At 50.3% G+C, this 11611-nt stretch overlaps 1 protein-coding gene across 1 annotated transcript in view; it reads left to right on the top strand.

Moving 5' to 3' along the window:
* Nucleotides 1-58: 58 nt before the first annotated feature.
* Nucleotides 59-11611, top strand: part of LOC107299759 (serine/threonine-protein kinase mTOR-like) — a gene marked incomplete at its 3' end in the record, with an annotated part of 13961 nt that continues 2408 nt past the window's right edge. The window contains exons 1-14 of the mRNA XM_015829099.1: nt 59-67; nt 695-970; nt 1752-1860; nt 2289-2475; nt 3762-3890; nt 4170-4414; nt 4509-4724; nt 5146-5351; nt 6070-6192; nt 7395-7484; nt 7634-7726; nt 9403-9537; nt 9780-9909; nt 11249-11499. Coding sequence (XP_015684585.1) covers nt 59-67; nt 695-970; nt 1752-1860; nt 2289-2475; nt 3762-3890; nt 4170-4414; nt 4509-4724; nt 5146-5351; nt 6070-6192; nt 7395-7484; nt 7634-7726; nt 9403-9537; nt 9780-9909; nt 11249-11499 — 2199 coding nt within the window. The remainder of the gene's footprint in view (nt 68-694; nt 971-1751; nt 1861-2288; nt 2476-3761; nt 3891-4169; nt 4415-4508; nt 4725-5145; nt 5352-6069; nt 6193-7394; nt 7485-7633; nt 7727-9402; nt 9538-9779; nt 9910-11248; nt 11500-11611) is intronic.

An 11611-nucleotide genomic window follows, 5' to 3' on the forward strand; every position in this document is an offset into this window, starting at 1 on the left:
AGTTTTCCAGCGCAGAGTTGCAGAAAGATACGTGGTTCTCCACCGCCATCGTTCCTCTATGCCAGGGGTGTCAAACTCAATTTCACTGAGGGCCGCATCGGCATTGTGGTTGCCCTTGGGGGGGGCGGGTGGGTGTGGCCAGAGTGGGTGGAGCCTACTGGGTGGGTATGGATGGAGTGGGTGTGGCCTACTGGGTGGGTGTGGCCAGTTCTACATCATTTGTGTCAAGGGTGCCTGTGGGGGCCTGGGCAGGAGTGGGACAGATCTGAGGGTCTCTGGCAGAAGAGGGTGGGACCGGGGCAAGTGCCAAGGCATGGTCCACCGGGGCAAGTGCCAAGGTGGCCACCACAAAATTGTACATTGGCCCCCGGCCGGCCTGGGCCAGGGTCAAGGCAGTGGGGGCCGTTCCCTTACTGTTTCCAGGATGGCTTCGCGGGCCACATGAAACCACTTCGCGGGCCGCATCCGGCCCCCGGGCCTTGTGTTTGACATTTCTGCTCTATGCTAAAGTAAAATTTTGCCCAACAGAATTGAACAGCTGCTGCCATTAGAGGCTCTTAAGTGGATACAATAAGCAGTGACTTTGATTCCACAAGGCTGCCCTTCTCTATTTCCTATCCTGAGGTGCCAGCCTCCCCTGTTACTTGTTTGCCCCCCCCCCAGTCTTAACCCTCTGCTTCCTGTCTCCATTTAGCGTCTCAGGGAAGAGATGGAAGAAATCACCCAGCAGCAGCTGGTGCACGACAAATACTGCAAGGACCTTTTGGGCTTCGGCACCAAGCCCCGTCACGTCACCCCCTTCTCCAGCTTCCAGTCGGTACAGCCCCAACAGTGCAACGCCCTGATTGGACTTCTGGGCTACAGCCCCCACTCGGGAATCCTGGGATTTGGGGCGTTACCGGTCCCGGCCAAGTCAACCTTGGTGGAGAGCCGATGCTGCCGAGAGCTGATGGAGGAGAAGTTTGACCAGGTGAGTTTTCCCCCCCCCCCTTCCAATGGCAAGGGCTTTTGAAGAGCATCCGAAAAGCCCAGGTAAGGCAGTCGGTCCCCACTGTGATTTGAACTGGGCTTTTTTTGAGGTGCAAATCCAGATAAATTCCAGTTAGCAGAAAACTCCTTTGAAAGCTGACTTTCAGCTACCTCTTGCTGGGATGCAAAAACCAAACGGAAGTGCGTTTTTTGTGTTTGGGTGAGATGTTATTGACGGCAGATTCTGCCTTGTCAAAAGAATGACGCAAGAACTGCGTTTATCCAGTACTGCAGATTGAGCATCTGTTCAAGTATCTTCTGCAAAAAGGAGAAACTTATTTGTTACTAGCTGTACCCGGCCACGCGTTGCTGTGGCTCAGTCTGGTTAAACGGAAAAGAAAGAAAAGAGAAAGTGCACGTTTGTAATATGTTTACGTCCAACAGATGGCGCTGTTTTTCAAAAAAAGCATGTTTTTACCTGTCACAGGTGTGACATCTATATAATAGTAGGTATATAAAAACACGCGCATATTCGAGTGCAAAGTTGCGTCAAAATTTCAAAGCAATCGGTGAAGAACTTTCGGAGATTTAAGATTTTGAACAAACGAACATTTACATTTTTATTTATATAGATTTTAAAAGAGAAAATGCTTGGGAAAGCTTCGCCTTTTGTCTCGCTTCCTGCTTTCAAGCTGTCCTGCCTGCTCCCAGCTGACATTTGAAGTGGCTTCCTTGTTGCTTTGAGGGTGCTGCCTCAGCTATTAATGGAACCTCTTTCACAGGTGTGCTACTGGGTCCTGAAGTGCCGAAGCAGCAAGAACACTTTGATTCAAATGACTGTCCTCAGCTTATTGCCACGACTGGCCGCTTTCCGCCCTTCTGCTTTCACAGGTAAACAGCTGAGGTTGAGGTTGGTACTTGGGAAGGAGACACCAGAAAGATTTAAGGTTGACTCATCCTTCCATCCTTCTGAGGTTGGTAAAATGAGGACCCAGGTTGTTGGGGGGAAATAGGCTTAGAGAGGGCTGTAAAGCTCTGTGAAGCAGTATATAAGTCTAAGTACTATTGCTATTTTCTAAGTAGTTTAAAGTTTAATTCAGGAAGCCACCAAACACCTCCTCCTCCACATTCTTACAGACTTAGAGGAATGACATCTTGGGCACGTGTGAAGTGTGTACTGTTCATCCCTGATTACCTTGTTGGTTCCCTGCATTTTTTAAAAAAAAATGGAATATATTTGAATCCTCTGAATTAGCAGTCTGTGTTTCCTTAAATCAAGTGTGTGTTTTTAATCCTCCTCCGTTGCTGTTGGCGGCTAGCTGACCACTACCTTCCCGACACCATGAGCCACGTCTTGAGCTGCGTGAAGAAGGAAAAAGAGCGGACGGCTGCTTTCCAAGCCCTGGGTTTGCTCTCTGTAGCCGTGCGGTCAGAGTTCCAGGTTTACCTGCCCAAGGTTCTCGAAATTATCAAGGGGGCCCTCCCGTTGAAGGACTTCACCCACAAGTAAGTGAGGGGCTTCCAGAGATTGTGAGATATTCAGGATTGGGCACCCGTTTTAAATGTCATGGTTCCGAGAGGTGAAACTCTTCAAAGAACTTCCAGGCATTGTTTATCTTAAAGAATCTTTATTTGATTAACATTGCATCGGCACTAACACAGTCGAAGCCAAAAACCGAGTTCCCCTCCCCTGGGCACATAGTATCAAAGCACAATTCCCTCCTCCAATTAACAGTCACAAATCACATTCTCCAATTCGCTTGAAATGCAGGCCTTCCCTCCAGTTCTCCTGCCTGCCAATTCTTATCATCTCTTATTTCAATAACCTTGGTTCTCACACTAGGTCCAGTGTTATTATGTCTAGCTAAACTCTCATGCACATTCCTCCCCCTCCCCCCAGCATCATCTAACTCTAAAAGTAAAACATAAGTAGAAAATGGTTGCATCTCGTAACTGTTGTCAAAGCAAAAACATACGATGTTAGCAGCGTGGACACCCGAACCATTGAAACAATTCTGAACTCTTGAGTGTTGATGGCGTTGATGAACACAAACGGACGTTCCTTCTCATTTTGGGCGAAGAGATTCCATAGGAGCTTTGAGGCTCTCTCCAGCCCATTGCCCCAAACAGCTACTTCCTACATCAGGTCTTTTGGCTGGGGAAGCTCATGTGGTCACAGTCACAGCTATTTTTCCACCCCTGCTAACTGTCTAGGGAGATTCCCCATCATCCAGGTCTTGGTTGTCCCCAAGGTGCTTTTTCAGGACTTCCTTGGTTTTTTTGAAGATGTTTCTCTCCTCATCCCAGAAGCTTCTTCAGCTCTGACTGGATGGTGAGGAATGAAGGGTTTATATACCTGGTCATTTGCATCCTTTTAGAGAGCCGTTGAGGCCACTTGGAGGCTTGTCTGTGTCCTCAGTGTCAGCTGAGTGGTGCCAATGGGTGTGGAGCCTTCTTGGCTGCAGGATGTTTTTCTGCCCCGGGTCCCTTCACTGTTGAAGACGGGCGCAGGCTGTCAGGGATGAGTCTGCGTTGTCTGCATCTCCAACCGAAGCGCAAATGGCCCATTCCCCACCATCCAGTCAGAACTGAAGAGGCTTCTTGGATGAGAAGCAAAACATCTTCAGAGAAAACAAGAAAGTCCATTTGTTTCCTGAAAAAGCACCTTTGGGACAGCCCTGCTACCTTTAAACTTTCTGTTAAGATGGGGTGAGGATCGTTAATGTGGCTAAGTCACCGTTGTGTATGGAAGGTTTAGCTTGCTTCAAGAAATGTAACCCATGCCTCCTTAGGAGACAGAAATCCATGCAGGTGGATGCCACTGTTTTTACCTGCATCAGCATGCTGGCACGAGCAATGGGTCCCTCCATTCAGCAAGACATCAAAGAACTTCTGGAGCCCATGTTGGCTGTGGGGCTGAGGTAGGTCCAGCAGACCCTGTCTCCTACTTTGGGCTTGCGTTTATCTCTCTTAATCACCCGACATTGTGATAATTCCATGATAGCTGAAGGCAGCATCAGGTTCAGTTGTGAGTAACTGAATTCATCCAATCATTTTTTTCTGCCGTCCTCACCACTCTCTGCATGGCCTTCCTATCCGAAACAGCAATAGATCCAAACCGCACAGTAATACAATATCTACGCAAGGATCGTAAGCCTCAACCAACTGTTCATCTGTGGGTCTCTGCATCTTGTCCTCAGCCCTGCGCTGACCGCTGTCCTGTACGACCTGAGTCGCCAGATCCCACAGCTGAAGAAAGAGATCCAGGACGGGTTGCTGAAGATGCTGTCCCTCGTGCTGATGCATCGCCCGCTGCGCCACCCGGGCATGCCGAAAGGCCTCGCCCACCAGCTGGCTTCTCCCAGCCTCACCAACATTCCCGAGGCCAACGACGTGGCCAGCATCACGCTCGCCCTCCGCACCCTGGGCAGTTTCGAGTTTGAAGGTAAGGCAGGCAGAAATCCAACGGAGAAAGGCTGTGGGCCAGGTAAGGGAGCCTGGCCATACCTCCCCGTTTCCCTTTTGCTTCCTTTCGTTAGGGCATTCCTTGACTCAGTTCGTCCGGCACTGCGCGGATCACTTCCTGAACAGCGAGCACAAGGAAGTGCGCATGGAAGCAGCCCGGACGTGCTCCCGCTTACTCACGCCTTCCATTCACCTGATCAGTGGCCACGCCCACGTGGTCAGCCAGACGGCGGTCCAAGTGGTGGCTGATGTCCTCAGCAAGCTCTTGGTGGTCGGCATCACGGACCCCGGTGAGCATCAGGAGCCAGGGAAGAGGGTGCATATGACAGAATTGAGGGTGAAGGGCTCGTTCCCCGAGCTTGTGGGTTGCTTAGCAACAGACGTTTGGGGCCCAATTTTGGTCATAAGTCGAGGATTACCAGTAGTCTGTGCAGATGGTGCTGGACCAAACCAAGAGTCAGTGGACTGGATAATGGTGCTCCCTGCTTGGGCTATCCTTTTCCCAAGCATCTGTTGCTGTATGCAACAAAATCTCATTTTAATGTATGCTGGTTAATGTACATTTAAAGCGACAATAAAGCTATTCCATTCCATTTCTATTCTATTCTATTCTATTCTATTCTATTCTATTCCCGTCCCCATCCCATCTGTCTTCATTCTATTCTGTTCTGTTCTATTCTATTACCTGCTGTACAAATCTGCCCTCTCCAGACCCCGACATCCGGTTCTGCGTGCTGGCGTCCTTGGACGAGCGCTTTGACGCCCACCTGGCCCAGGCGGAGAACTTGCAAGCGCTTTTTGTCGCTCTGAACGACCAGGTGTTTGAGATCCGGGAGCTGGCCATTTGTACCGTGGGCCGGCTGAGCAGCATGAATCCGGCTTTTGTCATGCCGTTCCTCCGGAAAATGCTAATTCAGGTAAGAGCATTGGAGGAGGCAGCAAGCCCCAAACCCCGTCTGCCCTGGCGATACCCTCAAAAAATCACTTAACTCTAGCTCGGAGGTAAATGGGACCATTTTGGTTTCTCATTTATCTTTGTAAGCATGCCATCAGCTCCGATGCCACACCTACAGTTGTGGGTTTTCAGAAGTTCTCACTGTTTTTATTTATTTACATTTCCTATTTCTTAACCCACCCATCTCCCTTGAAGATTCTTTCTGCCCTGAAGCAGAAATGATAGAAAATGGGAGACCATTCTGAGCGGGTACATTAATGTCCACTAATGGTGGATTCGTATCCCTGGTGGCACGGTGGTTAGGATGCAGCATTGCAGGCTAATTCTGCCGATTGCCAGGAGTTCGATCCTGACCCGCTCAAGGTCGACTCAGCCTTCTGTCCTTCCGAGGTCAGTAAAATGAGGACCCAGGTTGTTGGGGACAATAGGCTGACTCTGTAAACCGCTCAGAGAGGGCTGCAAACCACTATGTAGTGGTATATAAGCTTAAGTGTGCTATTGCTCATGTGGATATATTAGTAGTGATAAATAACAGGTGGAGAAAATTCAGTGGAGCAATTTTTGGCCCTTTGAGGAATAAAGGCATCCAATTCACACAAATCTGCCTTCCACTTCTGAGCTGAAATGCCTTTCTCCCTTCTCTTGCTGTTAACCTGGAACCATCCCCTTCACCCTTCCAGATCCTGACCGAGCTGGAGCACAGTGGCGTGGGCAGAATCAAAGAGCAGAGTGCCAGGATGTTGGGACACTTGGTATCCAATGCCCCACGGCTCATTCGCCCCTATATGGAACCCATCCTCAAGGTAAGGCGGCCGTGGGGGGTGACTTTCTGAATCCCCAAACACACCCCTTCGTTCATGCGATGTAGCCTCCTTCACTTTGCCCTCCAGGGCCATCAGCCTTCAGTTGTTCTCTTCCGCCATGTTGAAAGAAAGGCGGATTTAATGATTGCATCCCATCTCTCCCCTACTGAGGAGAGAGCTTAAAATGTCCTTTCCTCCATAGGATGAGAAAGAAATGTGTACAAGTAGTCCTCGACTTAACAACGGTACATGTAGTGTGTCAGGGTAATGATTTAAAGCAGGGGTAGGCAACCTTGGCTCTTTTATGACTCGTGGACTTCAACTCCCAGAATTCCTGAGCCAGCCATGCTGATTTAAAGGCTAACCAACTGATGTAATGTAAAGTGGATGATGCAATGATAGGAATGACTCAGCAGGGTCTGTGTCTCTTTAAGAGCAAGCAGGGTCTGTATCCCTTTAAGAGCCTGAGTATAAAAGGGAAGGCTTTTGATGGAGTGTCTCTCTCTCTTTCTTCCGTTTCCTGCTGTAACTACTGTATGTTGGAGTTTGCTGTATTACCACATGGATGTATATTGTTCCCGGTGTGTATTGTAGATAGTGTAGGATAAACCACCATTTAATACAGCCCACTATTTGCTGTCTTTACTCCTGGGTTATCTCGGCGCAATAAGGCTGTGCATGCTCTGACATAGCGACCGTCCAAAGTAACAACGACACTGAAAAATGTGACTTGGGACCATTTTTCACAGTTACGTGCCTAGGGTCACCTGATCAAAATCAATAAAAATTTTATTTTTAAAAAAAAAAAGTGGCAAAACTGGCTCGTATTTACGACTAAGCCCGATTTCACTTAATAACCGGGTTACTAACTTACAAACCGCAGTGATTCACTTAACAACTGAGGCAAGGAAGGTCGTAAACTGGGGCAAAGCCTCTTCAACAAATGCCTCACTTTTGAACAGAAATCCCAGGCTCCATTGTGGTCTTAAGTCAGGGGTCTTCAAACTCGTCCTTTTGATGACTTGTGGACTTCAACTCCCAGAATTCCTCAGCCAGGCATGGAATTCTGGGAGTTGAAGTCCACAAGTCATCAAAGGGCCGAGTTTGAAGGCCTAGTTTGAAGACCCCTGCCTTAAGTCAAGGACTGCCTGTATATCATGTGATCCTTTTTGACGTCATTTTCACCTGCTGTCATTCAACAGGCGTTAATCGTGAAGCTGAAAGACCCAGATCCTGATCCAAACCCCGGCGTGATCAATAACGTCTTGGCTACCATCGGTGAACTGGCCCAGGTAAGTTACGCAGGTAGCCTCTTTCAGCAGCTCCTGAAAGGAGAAGAGTCCCTTCCTTCCCGCCACACCATCCATCCCCAGCCTCGTTTCTGCCCTTTGCGTTCCGGACTCTGCTTCTTTTTCATATACGGATTTTTCCTCCCCAATAGGTGAGCGGGCTGGAGATGCGCAAGTGGGTGGATGAGCTGTTCATCATCATCATGGACATGCTCCAGGACTCCTCCTTGCTGGCCAAAAGACAGGTGAGTGGCCTCTTCCTTGAAGCTGAGAAATTGCCCCCTCCACACATAGACACACTTTTGATGTCAGGGATGATCTCCTCTGCTTATGAGCCCCTTGAGGTTGCAGGGCAGTTCAAGGCAGAATCTCTCCACCTGGGCTGAATAACAGAATAATAAGAGTTGGAAGGGACCTTGGAGATTCTCTAGTCCAACCCCCTGCTCAGGCAGAAGATTTACACCATTTCAGGCAGATGGTTATCCAATCTCTTCTTAAAAACCTGGTGGAGCACCCACAACATCTGGAGGCAAGCCATCCCACAGGTTAATTCTTCTCACGGTCAGGAAATTCCTGCTTCTCTCCTTGATTAGTTTCCACCTGTTGCTCCTTGTCCTGCCTCTGGGTGCCCTGGAGAATAGGTCGAGCCCCTCTTCTTTGGGGCAGCCCCTCAAATATTGCAACACTGCTACCATGTCACCCTTACTCCTCCTTTTCGTTAAACCAGACATACCCAATTCCTGCCGCTGTTCTTCGTGTCTTTTAGCCGTGTCGTTGCCCTCTTGAAATGGGCAATATCGTTCTTAAATCGCTTCTGTTTGTGTGTTGTTTGCTTTTTTTTTTAATAAAAAAAAATGGAACTGCTTTTGTGCAGAAATAAAATCGGTGCCTGCTTGAGAAGCTGACGTGCTGTTTACTTCTCTCCCGACTCTTTAGTCAGTGTGGCTGAGCCAGTGATGGCGAACCTTTTAGAGACCGAGTGCCCCAAACCCGCCCTGCCCCCGCTCCGCCCGCCCACCCCACCCTGCTCCACCCTCACCCTACCCGCTGTCAGGGCCATCTGTGGCCCGCTGCAGATCGCCCAGGCGGCCCTGCAGCGCCATGGTGGCCATGCCCTCCGCCCGCACCCCGCAGCATCATCTGCTGCCCAGCTGCCATGTGTTTGGCTGCGCTGCTCTGCCCAGGCCGCACCTGAGGGTGACTCTCCTCGGGGGGCTGCTGATGAGGGGGCTGCGGGGGGAGGCGGGGCTGAGGTGACGGCACGTGTGCCCACAGAGAGGGCTCCGAGTGCCGCCTCTGGCACCCGTGCCATAGGTTCGCCACCACTGGGCTAAGCTATTTAGCAAACTATTTAGATCAGACATGTCAAACACAAGGCCCGGGGGCTGGATGTGGCCCGCAAAGTGGTTTCATGTGGCCCACGAAGCCATCCTGGAAACAGTGAGGGAACGGCCCCCGCTGCCTTGGCCCTGGCCCAGGCCGGCTGGGAGCCAATGTCCAATTTTGTGGTGGCCATCTATGCTGAAATGCATTCAGTCTTAGCTCCACAAGGCTGTCTGGACACAGCGAGGAACCAGCCCCTGCCGTGTCGGCCCCGCCCCCTGGGTGCATGCTGGGGAGGGGTCACCCTTTGTGAGGAATGAAGAAATGGACCATACCTTGGCGCTTGCCCCGTTCCCCCCCCTTCTGCCAGAGACCCTCAGATCTGTCCCACTCCTGCCCAGGCCCCCACAGGCCCCCTTGACGGGAACGATGTAGAACCCAGTAGGCCACTCCCACTCCATCCACGCCCACCCAGTAGGCCGCCCCCCCTGAGGGCAACCACAATGCTGATGTGGCCCTCAATGAAATTGAGTTTGACACCCCTGATTTAGATGGAGCTGTAATTCTGTTTTCTCTTGTGGGGTGGGGTCTTTTGCAGGTGGCTTTGTGGACCCTGGGACAGCTGGTAGCCAGCACCGGCTACGTGGTGGAACCCTATAGGAAGTACCCCACTCTCCTGGAGGTGCTGCTGAACTTCTTGAAAACAGAGCAGAACCAGGGTACCCGAAGAGAGGTAGGCCTCCTTGGCTCTCTCCGCTTGGCAGGCTGAGTAGGGAGGACGGGCTTCGGAAAGTTCCCTCAAATGCGTCCGAGAAAAAGTGGCTTTATTTGTGTTTCATGCCTCCAAGAAAAACAGGGCCACGCGATCCTCTATCAGGAAAAAGTGTGCCCCGGGAAACCGATTGTGCAAATGTGCAGATGAATCCTTTGTCTTATGTTCATTCCACCCATCCCTTTTTTTTCTTTCTCTATTAGGCTATTCGTGTCCTTGGCCTCTTGGGAGCTCTGGACCCATATAAACATAAGGTGAACATCGGTATGATAGACCAGTCCAGGGATGCTTCGGCTGTGAGCCTCTCCGAATCTAAATCCAGCCAGGATTCTTGTAAGTGAGCGGAGGAAAGAACGTTCTGAGCCACCCTCTGTTAAAAAAAAAACACCACCAAAAGCCGTTGTGTTATTTAGTAGCTCGATTAAAAAAATAATAATCAGAAATTAGCTCGCTTGGGCGTGGCATTAGGTCAGGGGTCTTCAAACTTGGCCCTTTGATGACTTGTGGACTTCAACTCCCAGAATTCCTGCCTGGCTGAGGAATTCTGGGAGTTGAAGTCCACAAGCCATCAAAGGGCCAGGTTTGAAGACCCTTTGCATTAGATGCTTAGAAAAAAAAAACATTGTACAGTTAAATTGGATTATCGGAATTAAAATTAGGGCATCTAGTCCACTTGATGACTAGCTCCAGCCTGCTAAGGCAGTGGTTCTCAACCTGTGGGTCGGGACCCCATTTGGGGTCGATCGACCATTTCACGGGGGTCGCCAAGCAAGGCTGTCCGCCATTTTTTTTGTCCGCCATTTTTTTTGTCTGCCATTTTTTCCCCCCTTTTCCGGCGGGTGCCTTACCTCCCTTGGGCTGGTGGTCGGCCTGCTCGGTCTCTGCCGCTTGCCAGCTACGCCTCGGCCGGCGCAGGGGGCGGAACCACGCATGCGCGGCGCTCCCGGGCAGGGAAAGTCCTCGACGTACGACCGGTTGGGTAGTCCTCGACTTACGACCGGTTTAGTCTTCGACTTACGACCGGTTTAGTCCTCGACTTATGACCGGTTTAGTCCTCGACTTACGACCGGTTGGGGTCGCGGCATTAAAAAGGTTGAGAACCACTGTGCTAAGGTCTATTGAACTTAGGAAGTTTATTCTAATATTTCATTGAGATCCACCTCCTTGCAGTTTCCCTATTTGGATAGAGAAAACAGCCCTAAGTCTTTTACCAGAACTGCCGTGTTTAGTTGCTCTCTGTCTCCCCCCCCCCAACAGGGTGCATTTGGTTTCCCCTTAATGCAGGGGTCTTCCAACTTGGCCCTTTGATGACGTGTGGACTTCAACTCCCAGAATTCCTTGGGAGCTGACATCTGTACATCTTCAGACAGTCCAGGTTGAGAAACACAGCTCAACAGGGAGCCTGCCTGAGGAATTCTGGGAGTTGAAGTCCACAAGTCATCAAAGGGCCAAGTTTGAAGACCCCTTGCATTAGATGCTTAGAAACAAAACCATCGTACATTTCAATTGGATTATCGGAATTAAAATTAGGGCATCTAGTGCACTGGATGACTAGCTCCACCCTGCTTGCACCTCAGATCTATAAAGTCATTACAAACCGTCCAGTTTCGGCTTGCTTGTTGGTCAGCTGTTGTGCCCTGCCAACACTGAATGGAGAGTCTCTCCTTTCCAGCTGACTACAGCACCAGTGAGATGCTGGTTAACATGGGAAACCTCCCCCTGGACGAGTTCTACCCGGCAGTCTCCATGGTGGCCCTCATGAGGATCTTCCGGGACCAGTCCTTGTCCCATCACCACACCATGGTGGTCCAGGCCATCACCTTTATTTTCAAATCCCTTGGCCTGAAGTGTGTGCAGTTCCTGCCTCAAGTGATGCCGACTTTCCTCAACGTCATCCGGGTTTGCGATGGGGCCATCCGGGAGGTGAGTGCGCCTCTTTTCTCCTGCTCCCCAGAAACCAGAAATCACTTAAAATAGCAAAAATAAAATAAAATAAGAAACGTGCCCGTGCTCTTTGGAGAAGGGAGGGGGCAGG

This window comes from Protobothrops mucrosquamatus, unplaced genomic scaffold (assembly GCF_001527695.2).
Source record: "Protobothrops mucrosquamatus isolate PMUCROS unplaced genomic scaffold, P.Mucros_1.0 scaffold5421, whole genome shotgun sequence".
Taxonomy (NCBI): domain Eukaryota; kingdom Metazoa; phylum Chordata; class Lepidosauria; order Squamata; family Viperidae; genus Protobothrops; species Protobothrops mucrosquamatus.